This window comes from Sceloporus undulatus, chromosome 1, assembly GCF_019175285.1.
Source record: "Sceloporus undulatus isolate JIND9_A2432 ecotype Alabama chromosome 1, SceUnd_v1.1, whole genome shotgun sequence".
NCBI lineage: Eukaryota > Metazoa > Chordata > Lepidosauria > Squamata > Phrynosomatidae > Sceloporus > Sceloporus undulatus.
In genome coordinates, this window is record NC_056522.1 from 196,027,001 (window position 1) to 196,042,755 (window position 15,755).

Here is a 15,755-nt window from a genome sequence, read left to right on the forward strand (position 1 = left end):
GGGGTTTTAGATCACAATTCCCAGAAACTCCAATCTAACACACACACTGGCCCTTTTGGTTGGGGATCCTGGGAACTAGAGTAAAAAGTTGTTTTCTAAGACCCCAGTCTCTCTCACTCACACACTTATACACTAACAGTTCCTCTGATAGGGACAAAGCTAGGCTAATTCCCAAACTTAATACCCCAAGCCTGTTGTATCCATCCATTGGATGTCTAAACTGGATGCATTAGCCCTATGTTCCCATTGGGTTTCAACTGATTATGCCCAGGGAGACATAACCCATGACACTTCATGACACTTCACAATACCTGAATGAGTAGTGATGACTTTGAAGTCAGGTCCTCAGTGGGCACATGGGGAGTGAAGGTCTAGAGATATCAATCACAATGGGGTAAAGCATTTAATCCCAGGAAGAAAACCAAAGGCCTTTTCAGCCTTACCGGATCATCATGTCAAGGGCTTCCAAAGGAGATAAACTTCTGACTGACCTGGGTTACAAGCTGGGCCAGACCCTGGGGGAAGGCAGCTATTCCAAAGTGAGAGTGGCCACCTCTGCCAAATACAAGGGACCCCTGGCCATCAAAATGGTGGACCGACGTCGAGCACCCCGGGATTTTGTTGAGAAGTTCCTGCCGCGGGAGCTCTCCATCTTGCGAGGGATTCGGCACCCACACATCGTCCGGGTCTACGAGTTCATTGAAGTCTGCAATGGGACACTCTACATCGTGATGGAAGCAGCCTCGACAGACCTGCTACAAATGGTGCAGCAAGTGGGGAAACTGCCCTGTACTCCTCAAGCCCGGGACATCTTTGCCCAAGTGGTGGGTGCTGTCCGCTACCTCCATGACAGACATTTGGTGCACCGGGACCTCAAGTGTGAGAATGTGTTGCTCACGTCTGATGGCCGGCGAGCCAAACTGACCGATTTTGGCTTTGGCAAAGAGTCCCGTGGATACCCAGAACTGAGTACCACCTACTGTGGATCAGCTGCCTATGCCTCCCCGGAGGTACTGATGGGCATTCCCTATGATTCCAAAAAGTATGATATATGGAGCTTAGGTGTCATGCTGTATGTGATGATAACTGGTTGCATGCCGTTTGATGATACTCACATCCATAGCATGCCTTGCCGCCAGAAGAAAGGAGTCGTGTTTCCAGAGGATCTTCCCTGTTTATCTGAACCCTGCAAAGCTCTCATAACTCAGCTGCTCCAGTTCAGTCCAGAATCCCGGCCCTGTGCAGGACAAGTCTCTAAGAATAACTGGCTGAAGGGGGAAACATAAAGGCGCTACTTGGAGACCCTGGCATTGGTGCTAGTTGCAGATGCTTCAAGAAGGGTGAAGTGGGGAATATATCATGTTAACAACAGAAATGTATAGCTGCAAAAAAAGAAGTTTCTGGGATGTTTACCTTGGAAAGAAAGTGAGCAAATGGCTGTAGGGAGGAGAGGAAAACCTAAAGAAAACAATTTCAATAAAAGTTCCTCTGAAATTAAGGGACTTTCTTTCAAACATGTGTATTTAAGTTTGGGATGCCAATGAGATCTTTTAAACCCTCTTTCACGTGTCAGTTGTCATTCTATTTATAACTATGTATTTGTGGGATGGGAAAGGTCTGTGCCCTATGGACAACTCAGCTGTGGGTGGGAGGGTGTTTAGAGAGGCTGCCAACATAGGACCCTTTCACACTGCACATTTACAGTGTTATGATTCCACTTTATTTGCAATGGCAACATGCTATGGAATCCTGGGGTTTTCCATCTGGGGAGGCACTCAACTACCAATCCCAGGATTCCATAGGGTTCAGCCATGTCAATTAAAGGAGAATCATAATGCTATAACTCTGCAGTGTGAAAAACTATGATGCAAAGAAAAACCTAGTTAGTAACAGCTAGTGTAGACCCCATAGTTTTATATGGCAAATGAGAATTTATTGACATCTTTATTACTCAGTGGGCATTGTATTAAATTTACTTACACAGAACTACATTAGCCATTTAGCTGCCTGTTCTTCCAGTCTGGAGAAATACTCAAGTTGGCTTAAGGGGGGAAGTAAGGGAATCTGTTCTGTATCCTAGCTTCTTATAGCTGGAATTTTCCTTGCTGAAAATATAACAATTTGAAAATGTTACAACAATTGGGTATAATTCTTCTAATTCAAGAATAGGCTATCTGGTGCCTTCCAGATGTTTTGAACTACAACTCCCTTTACTTGCCAACAAAACGCACACAGAGGACACCCAAGGCTTTTTCACACTATATAATTACAGTGTTATGATTCCTCTTTGACTGCCATGGCAACATGTTATGGAATCTTGGGAATGGCAATGAGGGAAGGGCCTTTAAACTCCTCAGCCAGGGAGATCCTCTAATACCTTCAACCAAACTACAAGCTCCAGGATTCCCTAGGAGGTAGCCATAGATGTTAAGGGGAAATCACGGTGCGAAAGGACCCAAAGACCCAACATTTGGAGTTTTACTTCTAGGAACTGCAACTCCCACAACCTCCAGACAGAATGTTCAGGAGCCTTGCCAGCCAGGAGACTGGGACTTCTAAGCAAGTTTCCTGTTAGGAGGTCCCACTCTCTCAGCCTCAGAGGATGGTAATGGCAAACTCCCTCTGAAGAAACATGCCAAGAAAACCCCATGGTACCTTCGCCTTAGGGTTGCCATAAGTCAGAAACGACTTGAAGGCACTCAGGCACACAGCAACAACACTATGCATGAAGAGTGATTTTGGAGGGCAATGCACAACAGTTCTATCCAGCTGACAGCAGCGTAAGTGGAGTTCTGCATGTGGTTCCATGGCACATGCAACAGTGCATTAAACTTCACAGAGTTGTGTGTGAGTATGCACTACATATTGCTATTGTGCAATAAAATATCAGCCATGCGCATTGACCACTTATCCATGTGTTGCACTATGTTGGTACTCAGTATAGGGGTTAAGGAATGCTCCAGTTTTTGAGAGCTTAGCTCCAGGCGAGACCAACGGACTGTATAAAAGTCTCCAGCTCATCTAGCACAGCAGCAGTTAACTAGTTTGCAAGGCTTCTTTGATTTCTTGCTGCAACTTGCAAAGACGCTGAGGCAGGAGGAGCCTATGGGTTTAGTTATTTATAGTTTCCACTTTCCCTTCCAGTCTTTGTGGTGCTAGGGCTCACCCTCTGCTCTGCTTTGAATCTACTTTCAGCCTCAGGGGAAGGCAATGGCAAACCTTCTCTGAACGCCAAGAAAACCCCATGATAGGTTCTCCACAAGTCAGAAACAACTTGAAGGCACACAACAACAAACAGTGCATTAGAAAATGCACAGTTAGTACATTGTGGGGTTTTTTATAAAAAAGAGCAGGGTATCACATGAATGTTCAACTTTTTCTCCGGCATACTGTCTGCTATGAGGCAAAAGCTACTCAGAAAAGGCTTTGGGTAAGACCTAAGGTCTGGAATCTTTATTCGTGTATTCAGAAGCACGCAGACAGAAGAAGCAGGCCTTGGGAAGCTTTTTTTTTTTAAGTAATTAATTCTTTTTACTCATTATAGTCAGTCATTCTGTTTGAAGCTGGTGGAGCGGAAAGGGCCATTGGCCTACTTAGCATGGGACTGTGGGAACAATGGAGGCAGCCAGTTCAGCAGTGGCACAAGGAGTTTGGCCAGTAGCTTTTGGAGGCACCCCATTGACAATCGGTGACTATTTCTGGTGGGGGGGGGGGGCAGAACTGTGCCTAGGGCCTAGGCACTGGCTGGCCTGTAGGCCCAAGAAGATCTTGGCTATATTATTTAAGAAATTATTAAATGCCATTGTTGCCATTGTTGTTGTGTACCTTCCAATTGTTTCCAGCTTATGGCAACCCTAAAGTGAAACTAGCATGGGGTTTTCTTGGCAAGTTTCTTCAGAGGAGGTTTGCCATTGCCATCCTGTGAGGCTGAGAGTGTGTGACTTGCCCAAAGTCACCCCAGTGGGTTTCAATGGCTGAGTTGGGATTCAAACCCTGGTCTCCAGAGTTAATCCAACACTCAAACCAATATGCCACACTGGCTCATAAATGTCATTGCATATTACCATCTTGGTGGTGGTGTTTTTCAATTACTCGTCATGTTCTCTCTTTCCTTTTACATTACTATTCACTATTCTTTTTTTTTTAGGGAGGGCACTTAGGACTGATCAGAGAACAAAGCAAAACCTGAAAAAATCCCAGCAAAATGGCTCAAAAATGATATTTTAAAGCAACTAAAAGCAACTTCATCTTGTCTTCTTGCATTACTTTTGACATTTAATTTCATTATGTCCCCATTATCATTATTATTTATTTCTTTTAAAAAATTGTAGCTCATCATTGTTTGTGTTGGTCTTTGTAAACTATGGGCATATAAAATATATTTAATTAAAAGAAAAAAACAACAGTATTTAGAAATTAAATCTTCCCAGCCCATTAAAAGAATGAATTAATTGTTATTTGAAAAGATTTATTTCTATGCATTAAATGTGATCGTATTAATTGCAAATCTTTGGGGTTAAAATTAATTCATTATAACATAAATTAAATTTATTTCGACATGATTTTAATAATAATAATAATAATAAAATTTTTATTTATATTTTCCTGCCTCTCCCCACGGATCGAGGCGGGATTACAGTCCGCATCAAAATTCCATAAAACATCACAGTTACAATTATTTAAAATCAACATTCAAGATAAACTTATCTAAAAACATACAATTAACAATCACAATATAACATATAACATCCTGAGGTAGATTTCAACTGAGAGAAATTTCCTTTATAGAGGGTCAGGAGGGTATGCTTGTTGGAAGAGATGAGTTTTCAGCGCCTTTTTAAAGGAGTCGAGAGCTGGAATGAGTTTAATCTCTTCTGGGAGATTATTCCAATGCAAAGGGGCCATAGCTGTGAACGCTTTTTGGTGAGTAGCTGTAAGTCTTACTTCAGGGTGTTAAAATAGAAGCTTTCCTGTTGCTCTGAGAATAACTTTTAGTTTTAAAACAACTTAGGAAAGCACAAAGTTTAATTTCTATGGTTGAGTAGCACAGGCAGTAGGAGTGGCAGCAGAAGCAGCAAATTAAAGTCTTCCTATAGCCCTGACGGGAAATGCTTTGGACTGCCCTGGAATATTTGCAAAACCAACATTTCTGCTTGACTGGTAACTGAGAAGGTAATTGTCAAGGGCCAGAATTCACTTAGGGATATATGCATGGGCAAGTCACACTACACACACAGGGCCAAAAAGCCATTGTTCTGCAACAGATGCATTTTGCTGATAGCAGTGGAAGCTGGGTTGCACACACAGCATGTTCATCTGTGCCTTGTCTCTGCACATTGCTCGTTGTGCATTTTGGTTGTGCATCCTATACTTTGCATTGCGGTTGTGCACTGTGTATCAGCCAGAGCAGCCAGGTGGATTAAGCATTAGACTATAACAGCAGAAAAGTCCAATAACATTTTAAGAACAAATGTGATACCTACAACTGCTTCCCGCCGGAAGGGAGCAATGACTGGACAGGACCATAGCTTATGGACTAGACCTTGTTTAAGGCATCTCCAGGATTTGCTGTGTTCCCATATGGACTTTATCACTATAGGGAAAATCAGAGGAAAGTGGGGGTTTAAACAGACATTAGCCCGTAAAAACTGCACAATCACAGTGAAAATTTTCACACAACGTCATGCTTAAAGAGGACTTATCCCAGCAATAAACAGGTAATAACCAGCAACAAATCATTCACTGGGAAATCCTGATCCAGTATTCTGCATAGGCAACCATGGAAGTATTACAATAAGTTCTGAAGCTGGGAATCCAAGTCTGCCCTTAATGATGGAAATGTAACAACGTTCCGCACTAAATGAATTAAATGTGTCTTAAAGAGAACATCAGTGAGCAGTTAAAAAGCGTTCCTGTGACCTAAATCTCCTCCATGCCTTATGATAATTTCAACTAATTGAATTTAAATTATTTTAGTGTCAGTGGCAATTAAATAATTTCTCAATCTAAATGTTTAACACATCAAATTAATATTCTAGCCTAACATTCCAAGATTTGGTTAGGCAACATTTCTTACAGATAACTTTACAACAGATTCTGCTTCTCCAAATTGTGACATTCTCAACCAGAGGAAGAAACCTATCTCTTGCCTTGGACTTCATTACAATACAGTGTTCCAAATTTCCAGGGAATTCCCCGGTTTCCAGGTAATAAAAAGCCATTTGGGGTAATTTCCAGATATTAAAAAATTATGGGGAATTTCTGGGGAATTAAACTTTCCCGTTGGATAATCCTTTCTGTTTATGGGGAATTATACCTTCCCGTTCAGTCCCGCCCCTTTAGGCCCCCCGTCGCGGTCAGATCTTCCAAGAGGCTGTTAAAGCCGTCTCAAACTGGATTATTTCTGCAATATGGACTGGACCTTGAGCATTTTTAATAACTAAGGTCCAAAACACACGGAAGAAATAATCCAGTTTGAGACCGCTTTAACTGTCCTAGCTCAGTGCTATGAAATCCTGGGAATTGTAGTTTCTTGTCGCACCAGAGTTTGCTAACAGAGAAGGTCAAATGTCTCAGAAAAGTAGAATTCCCAGAATTCCATAGCACTGAGCCAGGGCAGTTAAAGGGGTCTCAAACACGTTTCTATTTGGCACAAAGCTTCCTGGACCCCCTTCATGCCAAAAGAAGTATCTTGAAAGTATTAGAAGGACTGAAAGATTCTTTGGTTGGTTCAATGGTAATTTTGAGAGTTGAAATAAGTTACAATTATTTTTTATTAATTTATGTTGACGTTTATTTGCAAAAGATCCGCCATATTAACATTATGGGGATTTTGACTGAATATTCCAGGTAATATTGGGGAATTCCGGGGATTCTGGTAAAACATGCCGGGGAATATCTTTGAGGCTTGTTGGCAACACTGTTACAATACATCCTGCTTTAAAGCCACATGCCCTGGCTTTCATCCACTGGTCTCTGAGTTTGTGCAATAAACTCACATCTTGTCTGTCATACAGGCTATTGCTACTGTCATTTTTTCTGCAATTAGATCTCTCTCATACACACAGAGGGGACTCTATTTTTGGTTACTGTTTATTTTAGAGGAAACCAAAAGTTTTCTTCCCACAAGCAACGAAGTCAGCAATACACATTTCTTCAGATATTGCATAATTGCATAATTGTTGCTTACTATTTGATGTTCTTTTAGTGCCTGTTTATCAAACCATTTCCTGTATTGCTATGTACTGTATATGCATTATCCTACTTGAGAGTATGTATTTTCCCTGGAAAATGATTAACCGTCCATTATGAAGCCTCGCCCTCCCTTCAGTCCATCTCCCTTGTTCCAGGCCTCGGAGGTAGAGAGGAACTGCTGGACCTCTTACCCTTTCCCGTCACCACTCCCTTCTCCTTCTGTGTCATGTCTTTTTAGATTGTAAGCCTGAGGGCAGGGAACCGTCTAACTAAAAAGATTGCATGTACAGCGCTGTGTAAATTTACAGCGCTTCATAAATAAAGGTTATTAATAATAATAATAATAAGATATGACTGTCACACTGTACCATTATTCTCATGCAAGCTTCACCGTTGCCTTTATGCTCACAACTGACACATTTAAAATAGCCAGAATCTGAGATGGAGGGTAACAAATTGAAAAAGAAAATTGCCCATATCCTTCCATGTGCAGAAAGAAACAATCTCACCTCCGCCTATCTGATCCTTCAAGGGAGCTCTTATTTCACACCATCTATAACTGTAGTCTTTTTTTCCTTTTTCTTTTGGTTTCTGTGTGACTTAAAGTCGACCCTCCATTTCCAAGGATTCAACCATCCATGGCCTGAAAATATTACATATAGTGTAATTTAGTGGAGGCTGTTACCGAGTATGGTTTTATATAAAATTTTGGGTGCCATACAGTCTGAAGCCATGACCCCTGACTGACCCCACAGCAAGCCGCCATTAACCTAAAGGCGAGGAGACCATGTAGCCAGCCGCCCTGACAAGGCCAGGTCTCAGGAAAAGGTAGAATTAAACCTTTCAGAGGAAGTCTTTGGTAGTTGCAAAACCAGATTCGCAGAAACCTACATAGAGAAAGACAATAGATGTGGCTTCATTCTTAAATGAGCCAGTGATTCACTTAATGGCTCAGCCATCAAGGTATCTGCTCTCCTGAAAAGTGTCAGACCTCTTGCATTGTGCAACTATTGTGTAGCTTTTGGCTTAGACAAAGCCCAAGCAATCAAGCCTTTGTCTAGCAGGCAAGCCATCACCTGAGGGTATGTTTAGCCCTATATAAGTTTTCAGCCCTTCAGTGGGATTGTTGAGCATTCCAAGCCTGAGATTCCAAGAGCATCTTGCTCTGCTGAAATCACTTGAGCGAAGCCAAGCTCAATGTCACCGGGCCTCTAAGTTAGCTTTGCCTGCCGGAACTCAGCTCTTAAACCACCGCGGCCGCTCTTTCCTTTCCCCTTCCCATGGCCATGATCCACTATCCATCCTACATCTCATCCAGTTCCTTGGAGAAGACGTCTAAGGTAAATATTCCCAATGGTGCCTCTCTCTTCCTTCTTTTACTCCCCGAACTCACCCCTCCCTTGCTATAGTATTCAATGTGTGTGTGCGTGTGTGATCCCTTTTGGTTGTGTGGCTTTAATAAATGTTCTTAGTTTAATTGCACCTCATTGGTATCAAAGTCTCTTTCTCTTGGGGGTGGACTAGGTGACCTCTGGTATACACATAGGGACACGATCCTGTGTGTGCGTTGTTAGGACACGCCTCTCATATTTGAGCTAATTAAAATCCCCCTAATTCGATCCTTCCTAACAAGGTACTCGACCGATCACATGTATTTTGCTGGTCTGTTGAGGGCCTTAGTTACATTTATATCATGCCTGGCTTTCCTCCATTCCAATTTTTGCTAACAGCAACCCTGTGAGGTGGGTCAGGCTGAGAGAAATAGAGATCTGTCTGAGTTCAGTAAAGTCTTGACCTTTACTGGTTTCCCAAGCCTTAGTTCACTTGGGCATAGAAAGGAGCCTGGCATCACAGTCCCTGAATGTCTTGCTCAGGTCCATCACAGGGCCTTTTGTATTCCACAGAATGCCTTAGTTATCAAGCAACAAGGCTTTTTTTTTTAAAGCTCTGCACCCGCAGACATGACAATTCTGGTTCACATCAGAGCTGACATCCAGTTTAACTTGTTTCTCAGTTTTTCACGACTACTTGGCAACTCAGCACTGCAGATGGTCAAAGAGTTAAAGGAAAATCCAGTGCTTTGCCCCTGTTAGGTACATTCAACCTCAACTGACTGGGTTTGACTTAAGAGGGATGTCTAAATGGTTAGACCCAAACATCACCCAGATTTAGTCATGTGAGGTGGGATAGTGGTGCGTCTTTTAGATTTCTTCCTGCAGTGTATCCTGCAGTGTGTCATGCTTGCAACATGAGAAAGGAGGAGAGCTTGGCAAATTTCACTTGTTTGGACTATAGCCCCAAGAATCCTCTAGCCACTGGCCATGCTAGCTGGAAGGATTCTGGAGTGTAAAAAGTAACTTGCCCAAGCTCTACTCTCCCCCCACCCCTGCCGCTCTATTGTTGTTTGATCCAGCAGGAAGATAATGCAAATGGCAGAAACCATGCGCCACAGCAAAGCCCTGCAAAGTGAATGTGATGACATCAGTGCAGTCAGGAAAGGTAGGTCTCTTCTCTGCAAACCTCCAGCCCCAAACCACTTGGACCATGGACAGGACCAATTGTTAGGGAAAATGGCTGTTTTGGGCAGCAGCAGCTGGAAATAGAGAACTGTGTACCATGAGGTCTGCCTTGTATTCTATCTAGCCTGCCGCCTTCAGGTTAGGTGGAGTACCTTCATCTGAAGGATATGGAGTACCACGATACCCGCCAATATTGTGATAATCGGCTTCTCCCATTATCTAGGCAACACAGCTGAGGAGCAGACTCTTTCCTCCTGGGAGATTATCACATGGAGCTTTTAAAATGCAATTACTGTATAGTAATAAAAAAGCTCTTTTGGTGATACTTATCACATGACATCAGTACCACTCATAGCTGCTCTGTCTGCAATGCATGGTTTGGGCATCCTTTTTTACTGATGGAGGGCACTCCTCAATTAGCTGCCATTCACACTGCACTCCCATTAGTCCTCATGTGTAAAATGGCACTGCCTGGGCATTTACAATATTGACAGTCATTGGTGTCACCATCTCTTTCTCTCTTGCTGTTCCCCTTGCCCTTTGCTTTCGCATGCAGACTGATTTCCTTTATTTATTTTCTTGTTTCTTTATTATTATCATGATTATTTAACCATAATAATTGCATTTAATTGCATTAGCGTAATTCTGGAAGTGTGGCATAGTGGTCTGAGCGTTGGACTAGGACACTGGCAGACCAGAGTTCAAATCCTGGCTCGGTCATGTAAACACCCACTGGGTGACCTTGGGCAAGTCACACTCTCTCAGCCTCAGGGAAGGCAATAGAAAAACCCATCTGAATAAATCTTGCCAAGAAAACCCCATGACAGGCGAACCCCTTAGGGTCTCCAGAGGTCAGAATCAATTTGAAGCCACACAACAACAACAACTCTGGAATTGCGTTAACAAGTAAAGCTAAAATAAAATAAAACAAAACAAGACTGAAAGGCATGCTGCATAGTGGTGGGGTTAAGGGAGAGTGTGGAAGATCATGCTAGGACAGGAACAGCCTCAGTTATACTGCTGCAAAGACGTGCAATAATAGCTGCTCTCAAACTAATATGTTTCTATTTTCCTTAACTAGCAGAATTGTAGTGAGAACAGGGCTTGTGTAATTATGTCTCAGGAGTGCGGCATAGTGGTTTGAGTGTTAAGACTATAATTCTGGAAACCAAGGTTCAATTCCCCGCTTGGCCATGAAACCCACTGGCTGACCCTGGGCAAGTCACATGCTCTCAGCCTCAAAGGAAGGCAATGGCAAGCCTCCTCTGAACAAATCTTGCCAAGAAAACCAAGTCAGAAATGACTTGAAGGCACACAACAACAAGTGTTAAGTGTTTAAACAGTTGTATCAGGAATTGTGTTTATTTTTGGTGACCTTGTCCGAGTATGATGTAAACTATTCTGTAACTTGTAAATGCCCTAAGTGTGCTGAAAGGAAGTTGTTAATGTAGATGGCTTGCTTAGAATAAAGTCTTTCCTTTAAAAGTACTTCTCTCACACACACTCTTCACATGCATTCACTCAGTCTGCATACTGCCCCTGAAGAGACTATGGTGGAAAGCACAGTGCAAGTGAAATGTCCCATTGCTTTGTTCTGCAAGGAGGATTCAAATCAGTGGATAGTGGCAGCTAAGATACAGTAGGTGGCCTCTGGAGGTCCCATCCAGTACAGGCAGAAGAAGGAGGGGACCCCGAGAGCTTGACAAATATTTCACAGATGAAAACTGGGAGATGTGTGGCCAAACAACATCAGAGTGTGGTCAAGATGGCATAAGTTATTAAGGCTGGGTGGGAGAGACAAGTTAGAAGAGGCTACAGCAGTTTGCTTTTGCCTGAGTCTACTGGAAAGGGCACAATTCCACCTGATTCTTTCCTCTCACCCCTGCTGAGTTAACTGAGTGCAAACTACTTCAGCACTTTAAACAAATGAGTATGGATGATTTACATAATTTGAAATAGTTCAAGAATTTCCATATCTTGAATCAATCACTAACCAGAATGGAGAAATCAGAAGAAGACGGGGATTTGGAAGGGCAGGTATGCAGGAAATAAATAGGACCCTCCTGAAGTGCAAAGGTACTAAAGTTAGGACTGTCTGTGCCATCATATTTCCCATGCAATTGTATTTCCCATTCTTATGTATAGCTGTGAAAGCTGGATAGTGAAGAAAATAGATAGGAAGAGAATCAACTCATTTGAGAGGTGGTGCTGGAGAGGAGTTCAGTGGATACTGTGGAATGCGAAAAAGACCAAGGAATGGGTCAGAGAGTGAATCAAACCTGAACGCTGCCTTGAAGCCAAGATGACTCAGCTGAGGCTGACATATTTTGGCCATATAATGAGAAAAAATGACTGCCTATAAAAGACAATGAGGCTTAATAAGGTAGAAGCCAAAAGGAAAAGAGGAAGACCACATTCCAGATGGATAGATTCATGGCATAGTGGTTTGAGTGTTGGACTATGACTTTAGAAACCAGGGTTCGTACCTCAGCCATGAAAACCCACTGGGTAACCTTGGACAAGGCATATGCTCTAAGCCGGAGGGGAAGGCAAGGGCAAACCCCTTCTGGACAAATCTTGCCAAGTAAACCTCATAATACTTATACAACAAGAAGTACAACAAAGACTCAGTCAAGGAGGCCTTGGCTGAGCCTGCAAGACTTGAGAAGGGTTGTTGAGGATAGAGTGACTTGGAGGGCTTTCATTCGTAGGATCGTCATACATCAAAGTCGCCTTGACAACTGTTAATAAATAATAATAATAATAATAATAATAATAATAATGAGGGAAATTGACTGGATTTCAACTGTAGCCTTCTCAAGGTTAATCTCTTCAGATACTCATCTAAGTAAGCAGCCTGTTAATTTCCAGGACTGGTAATTACAGCAGCCGCAGCAGCAAAGCGTGGACTGTTCGTTTTGATAAAAGGAAGGCAAGCAGAGCGACTTAACAGGCTTACCTTCTTGTGTCCTGTATAAACAGGAGTTGCCATGACAGCAGGCTCATTTAGAGGACTTAGACCTAAGTGTTTATTAGGCTCCATGAGCCATCTCCCATTTGAGTCAGATTGTACAATTATAGACGGAAATGGCTAAGCCATCGTTGTGGGCTGGAAATCAGTGTAGCAAGAAATTGTAGCAATACAACATGGGGCTAAAGAACCATTTTGAGACCATGTTATAGTGGGTTGAGGGTTTTTGTTTTGTTTGTTTTACAGTTTTGTGATTAAATCCCGGGTCTCTCCCCCTAACAATTAAGACTGGCATACCCAGTATTGAAATCCAAATATTGTTTAGGTTCATGGTGTTCCTTTTCACTCCTCTCCTTACAGCAATGATTCTTTTTTTGCTTTAGTTTTGCTCAGAGGGACAAAAATAACTTCAGAATCCCTCCATTCAAGAATACTGAAAGTGAAGGCACTAACCAAAGAACAGAAAGTGTAGCAAGGAATCAAAAGCAAAATAGCACAGGAGATTTCAGAACAAAACATGTTTTGTATTTATAAATTGTTCCAAGGTTCTTTTTTTTTTCTTTTCTTTTTTTTTGCAAACTGGCCATTATTGTTAAAGATCAACATTGATTCCCTAAATCAGTGCAATATCATGCCGATCCAGTTCTTATCCCGTTTTGTATATTTCTGCCCTCTTTCAACCAGTAGAATGACTTTTGGTGATTAACGGGTTGTTTTAGAAGGATCTTTTAGTGTGTTTATGAATTTTATCGCACTACCCCCAGAACGGCCCCATCGCGTTCCCAAAAGGGGGCATGACCAGAATGGGATGGGGCTAAGAACGGATGTTAGCACACAGAGGAATGCTGCCACTGCCGCCAGATGTTCCCATCGCGTCCTACATCCGTTCCAGAGGGCGTGATTTTTGAAAACTGGCTGAAAGGCTGCTTCCCCTTCCCTGCCTCCAATGGGAACGACAAGGGTGCCAACGAAAAAAATCAATTCCAAACAGCCCCCCCTTTCATAGTGAGAACGAGGAACCTTTTGTAATCGATTGAGATAGCGAGGCAGAGCCAAATCCAAATGTGGGTTATTCCGCCAGTGGGAATTACCCCAAGGAGTGTTCCTGGCCAGGTTTTCTGATGGTCAGTCAAACAACTAGCTCAGATGCAGCCAATGTGCAACCTATGGGCTGCATGCGGTCCCCCAGGACTGTTTTGTGCCTCCCTGGGATCAAACAGGTTTCCCCCCCTCCAAATGCCCAAGATTATCTCTAGGGGATATAGAGTGTTTTAAGATTAGTAAAACAAAGGAAAAAGCAAGAACCCATGGCATATGATCCACTGCGTTGCCCTCATAATTATTCTTCTATACTGTAATTTAATTTAATTTCTTCATTCAAATTAAGTAATTGGGCAAATATTACCCAAAGAACTATGGAAGGTAATAAAGGCGAAAACTATTTTTTCCCCTGCATAGAGATTTTATTTTTATTTTTATTTTTTCTGGTGCAATCTCTTCTTTTTCATGATTTAAAACAAACTGACAGGGGCTCTGACATATGCTTAGAGGTAGAACATTTTTTTAATCATGTGGAAGAGCCAGGCCTTCAGAATAACATATTCTTCTGTGAGGACAACAATTTTGTCAGTTGAACAGAGATGAATGTTGTTATCACCATTTCAATTAAGGGATTCCCCAAACTTCACCAGAGCAATTTATTATGTTATCATATTGAATAAATTCTTGTATTGTTCCCCAACTTGCAGATCAAGAACTGGATCTGATATGGCAGTTTCTTTTTGTTATTCAAGCTGTATCTATACTGTAGAATTAATGCAATTTGACACCACTTTAACTGCCAAGGCTCCATCCTATGGAATTCTGGGAGTTGTAGTTCTTTGAGAGATTTAGCTTTCTCTATCAGAGAGCTCTAGTGCCAGAGCAAACTACAAATCCCAGGATTCCATAGCACTGAGCCATTGCAGTTAGAGTAGTGTCAGACTGCATTAATTCTGCCATGTGGCAGCACTGTGGATTACAAATATTACAGTCCTTTAGTGCAAGTAGGTCTGATGGCATTTGTAAGCCAAAAGATCTGAAAGGCAAAAGGTTCCCCCCCACCCTTGAAGCTACATCCTGGGTTAGTTTATTGGGAAATGAATTCCACAGGCTTGTGAACACATGAATAAAATTCATGTGATTCCATACAGTGAGAGCAAACTTAGGTGCCTTACAGACAGGCCTAAGCAGCGCCGTCAGTGCGCCAGGAATACGCGCAAGGGGCGGCGCTTCCATACGGCAAGATGGCGGCACCCTATACAGACGGGTGGCGCCATCTTGACGTAACGGACACACAGCGTCCGGACGTCTAAACCCGGAAGAGCCGTCGCGAGTGCACGCTTTGGCACTTGCGGTGGCTCTTCCGGGTTGCCGGAAGGAGTGTATTTCTGCACTCCTTTTTTGCAGCATGGAGGAGTCCGCGCAGTTTGGCTGCTGCGGCCCTCCGCGCTGCAATCGGCAGCGCCCAAGACTGGGCGGTCTGTAACGGGCCTGTTTTGACTGCTGAACTAGGTGACATTTGCTTTTGACCAAACAGTCGTCCTTGAGTTTCTGGATTGCAACTCCCAGCATTCCTTGTCATTGGCTATGCTGTCTAGAGCTGCCACATGATTCCCACCCCCTGCTTCAGAGAAATTAGTAAAACCTGACTCCACTATTTGGCTGCTTCAAGCTATATCTTTGATCCCCAAAAGGTAGGGCATCTTCACTGTAATACAGATTGAAAGCACTGAAATCAAAATCAAGTTATGGGTAATGTCCACGAATTATAAATAACTGTTCCTTTTAATTAACATAGGGGCTGTACAGACCGGCATCAAAGACTGGCATGGGGCCGGACTGGGGGCGGGGCATCTGCATCATCCCTCAATTTGCCACCGTAACACGCTTGCCCCACCACACTGCCGGCAGCATCATGGCGTTCCCCTGGTGCTGCATACAGATGATGCAGTGCTAAAGGTGCACCAAAAGCTGTGGCACTGGCAGCTATGGTGCCCTTTCCACGGTGCAAAAGGGAACCACTTTTTGCA

The 15,755-nt window shown here is 42.9% G+C and overlaps 1 protein-coding gene across 1 annotated transcript; it reads left to right on the forward strand.

Annotated features, from left to right (window-relative positions):
- The first annotated feature begins 363 nt into the window (after positions 1–363).
- On the forward strand, positions 364–1,413 carry LOC121919367 (testis-specific serine/threonine-protein kinase 6-like). Its single transcript, XM_042445904.1, has one exon. The coding sequence runs from the start codon at positions 453–455 to the stop codon at positions 1,284–1,286; it is 834 nt and encodes a 277-aa protein (XP_042301838.1). The 5' UTR covers positions 364–452; the 3' UTR covers positions 1,287–1,413.
- Positions 1,414–15,755: the final 14,342 nt, after the last annotated feature.

Excerpts from the sequence above, each read along its gene's own strand:
- LOC121919367 (XM_042445904.1), top strand. The coding sequence starts at position 453 with ATGTCAAGGGCTTCCAAAGGAGATAAACTTCTGACTGACCTGGGTTAC.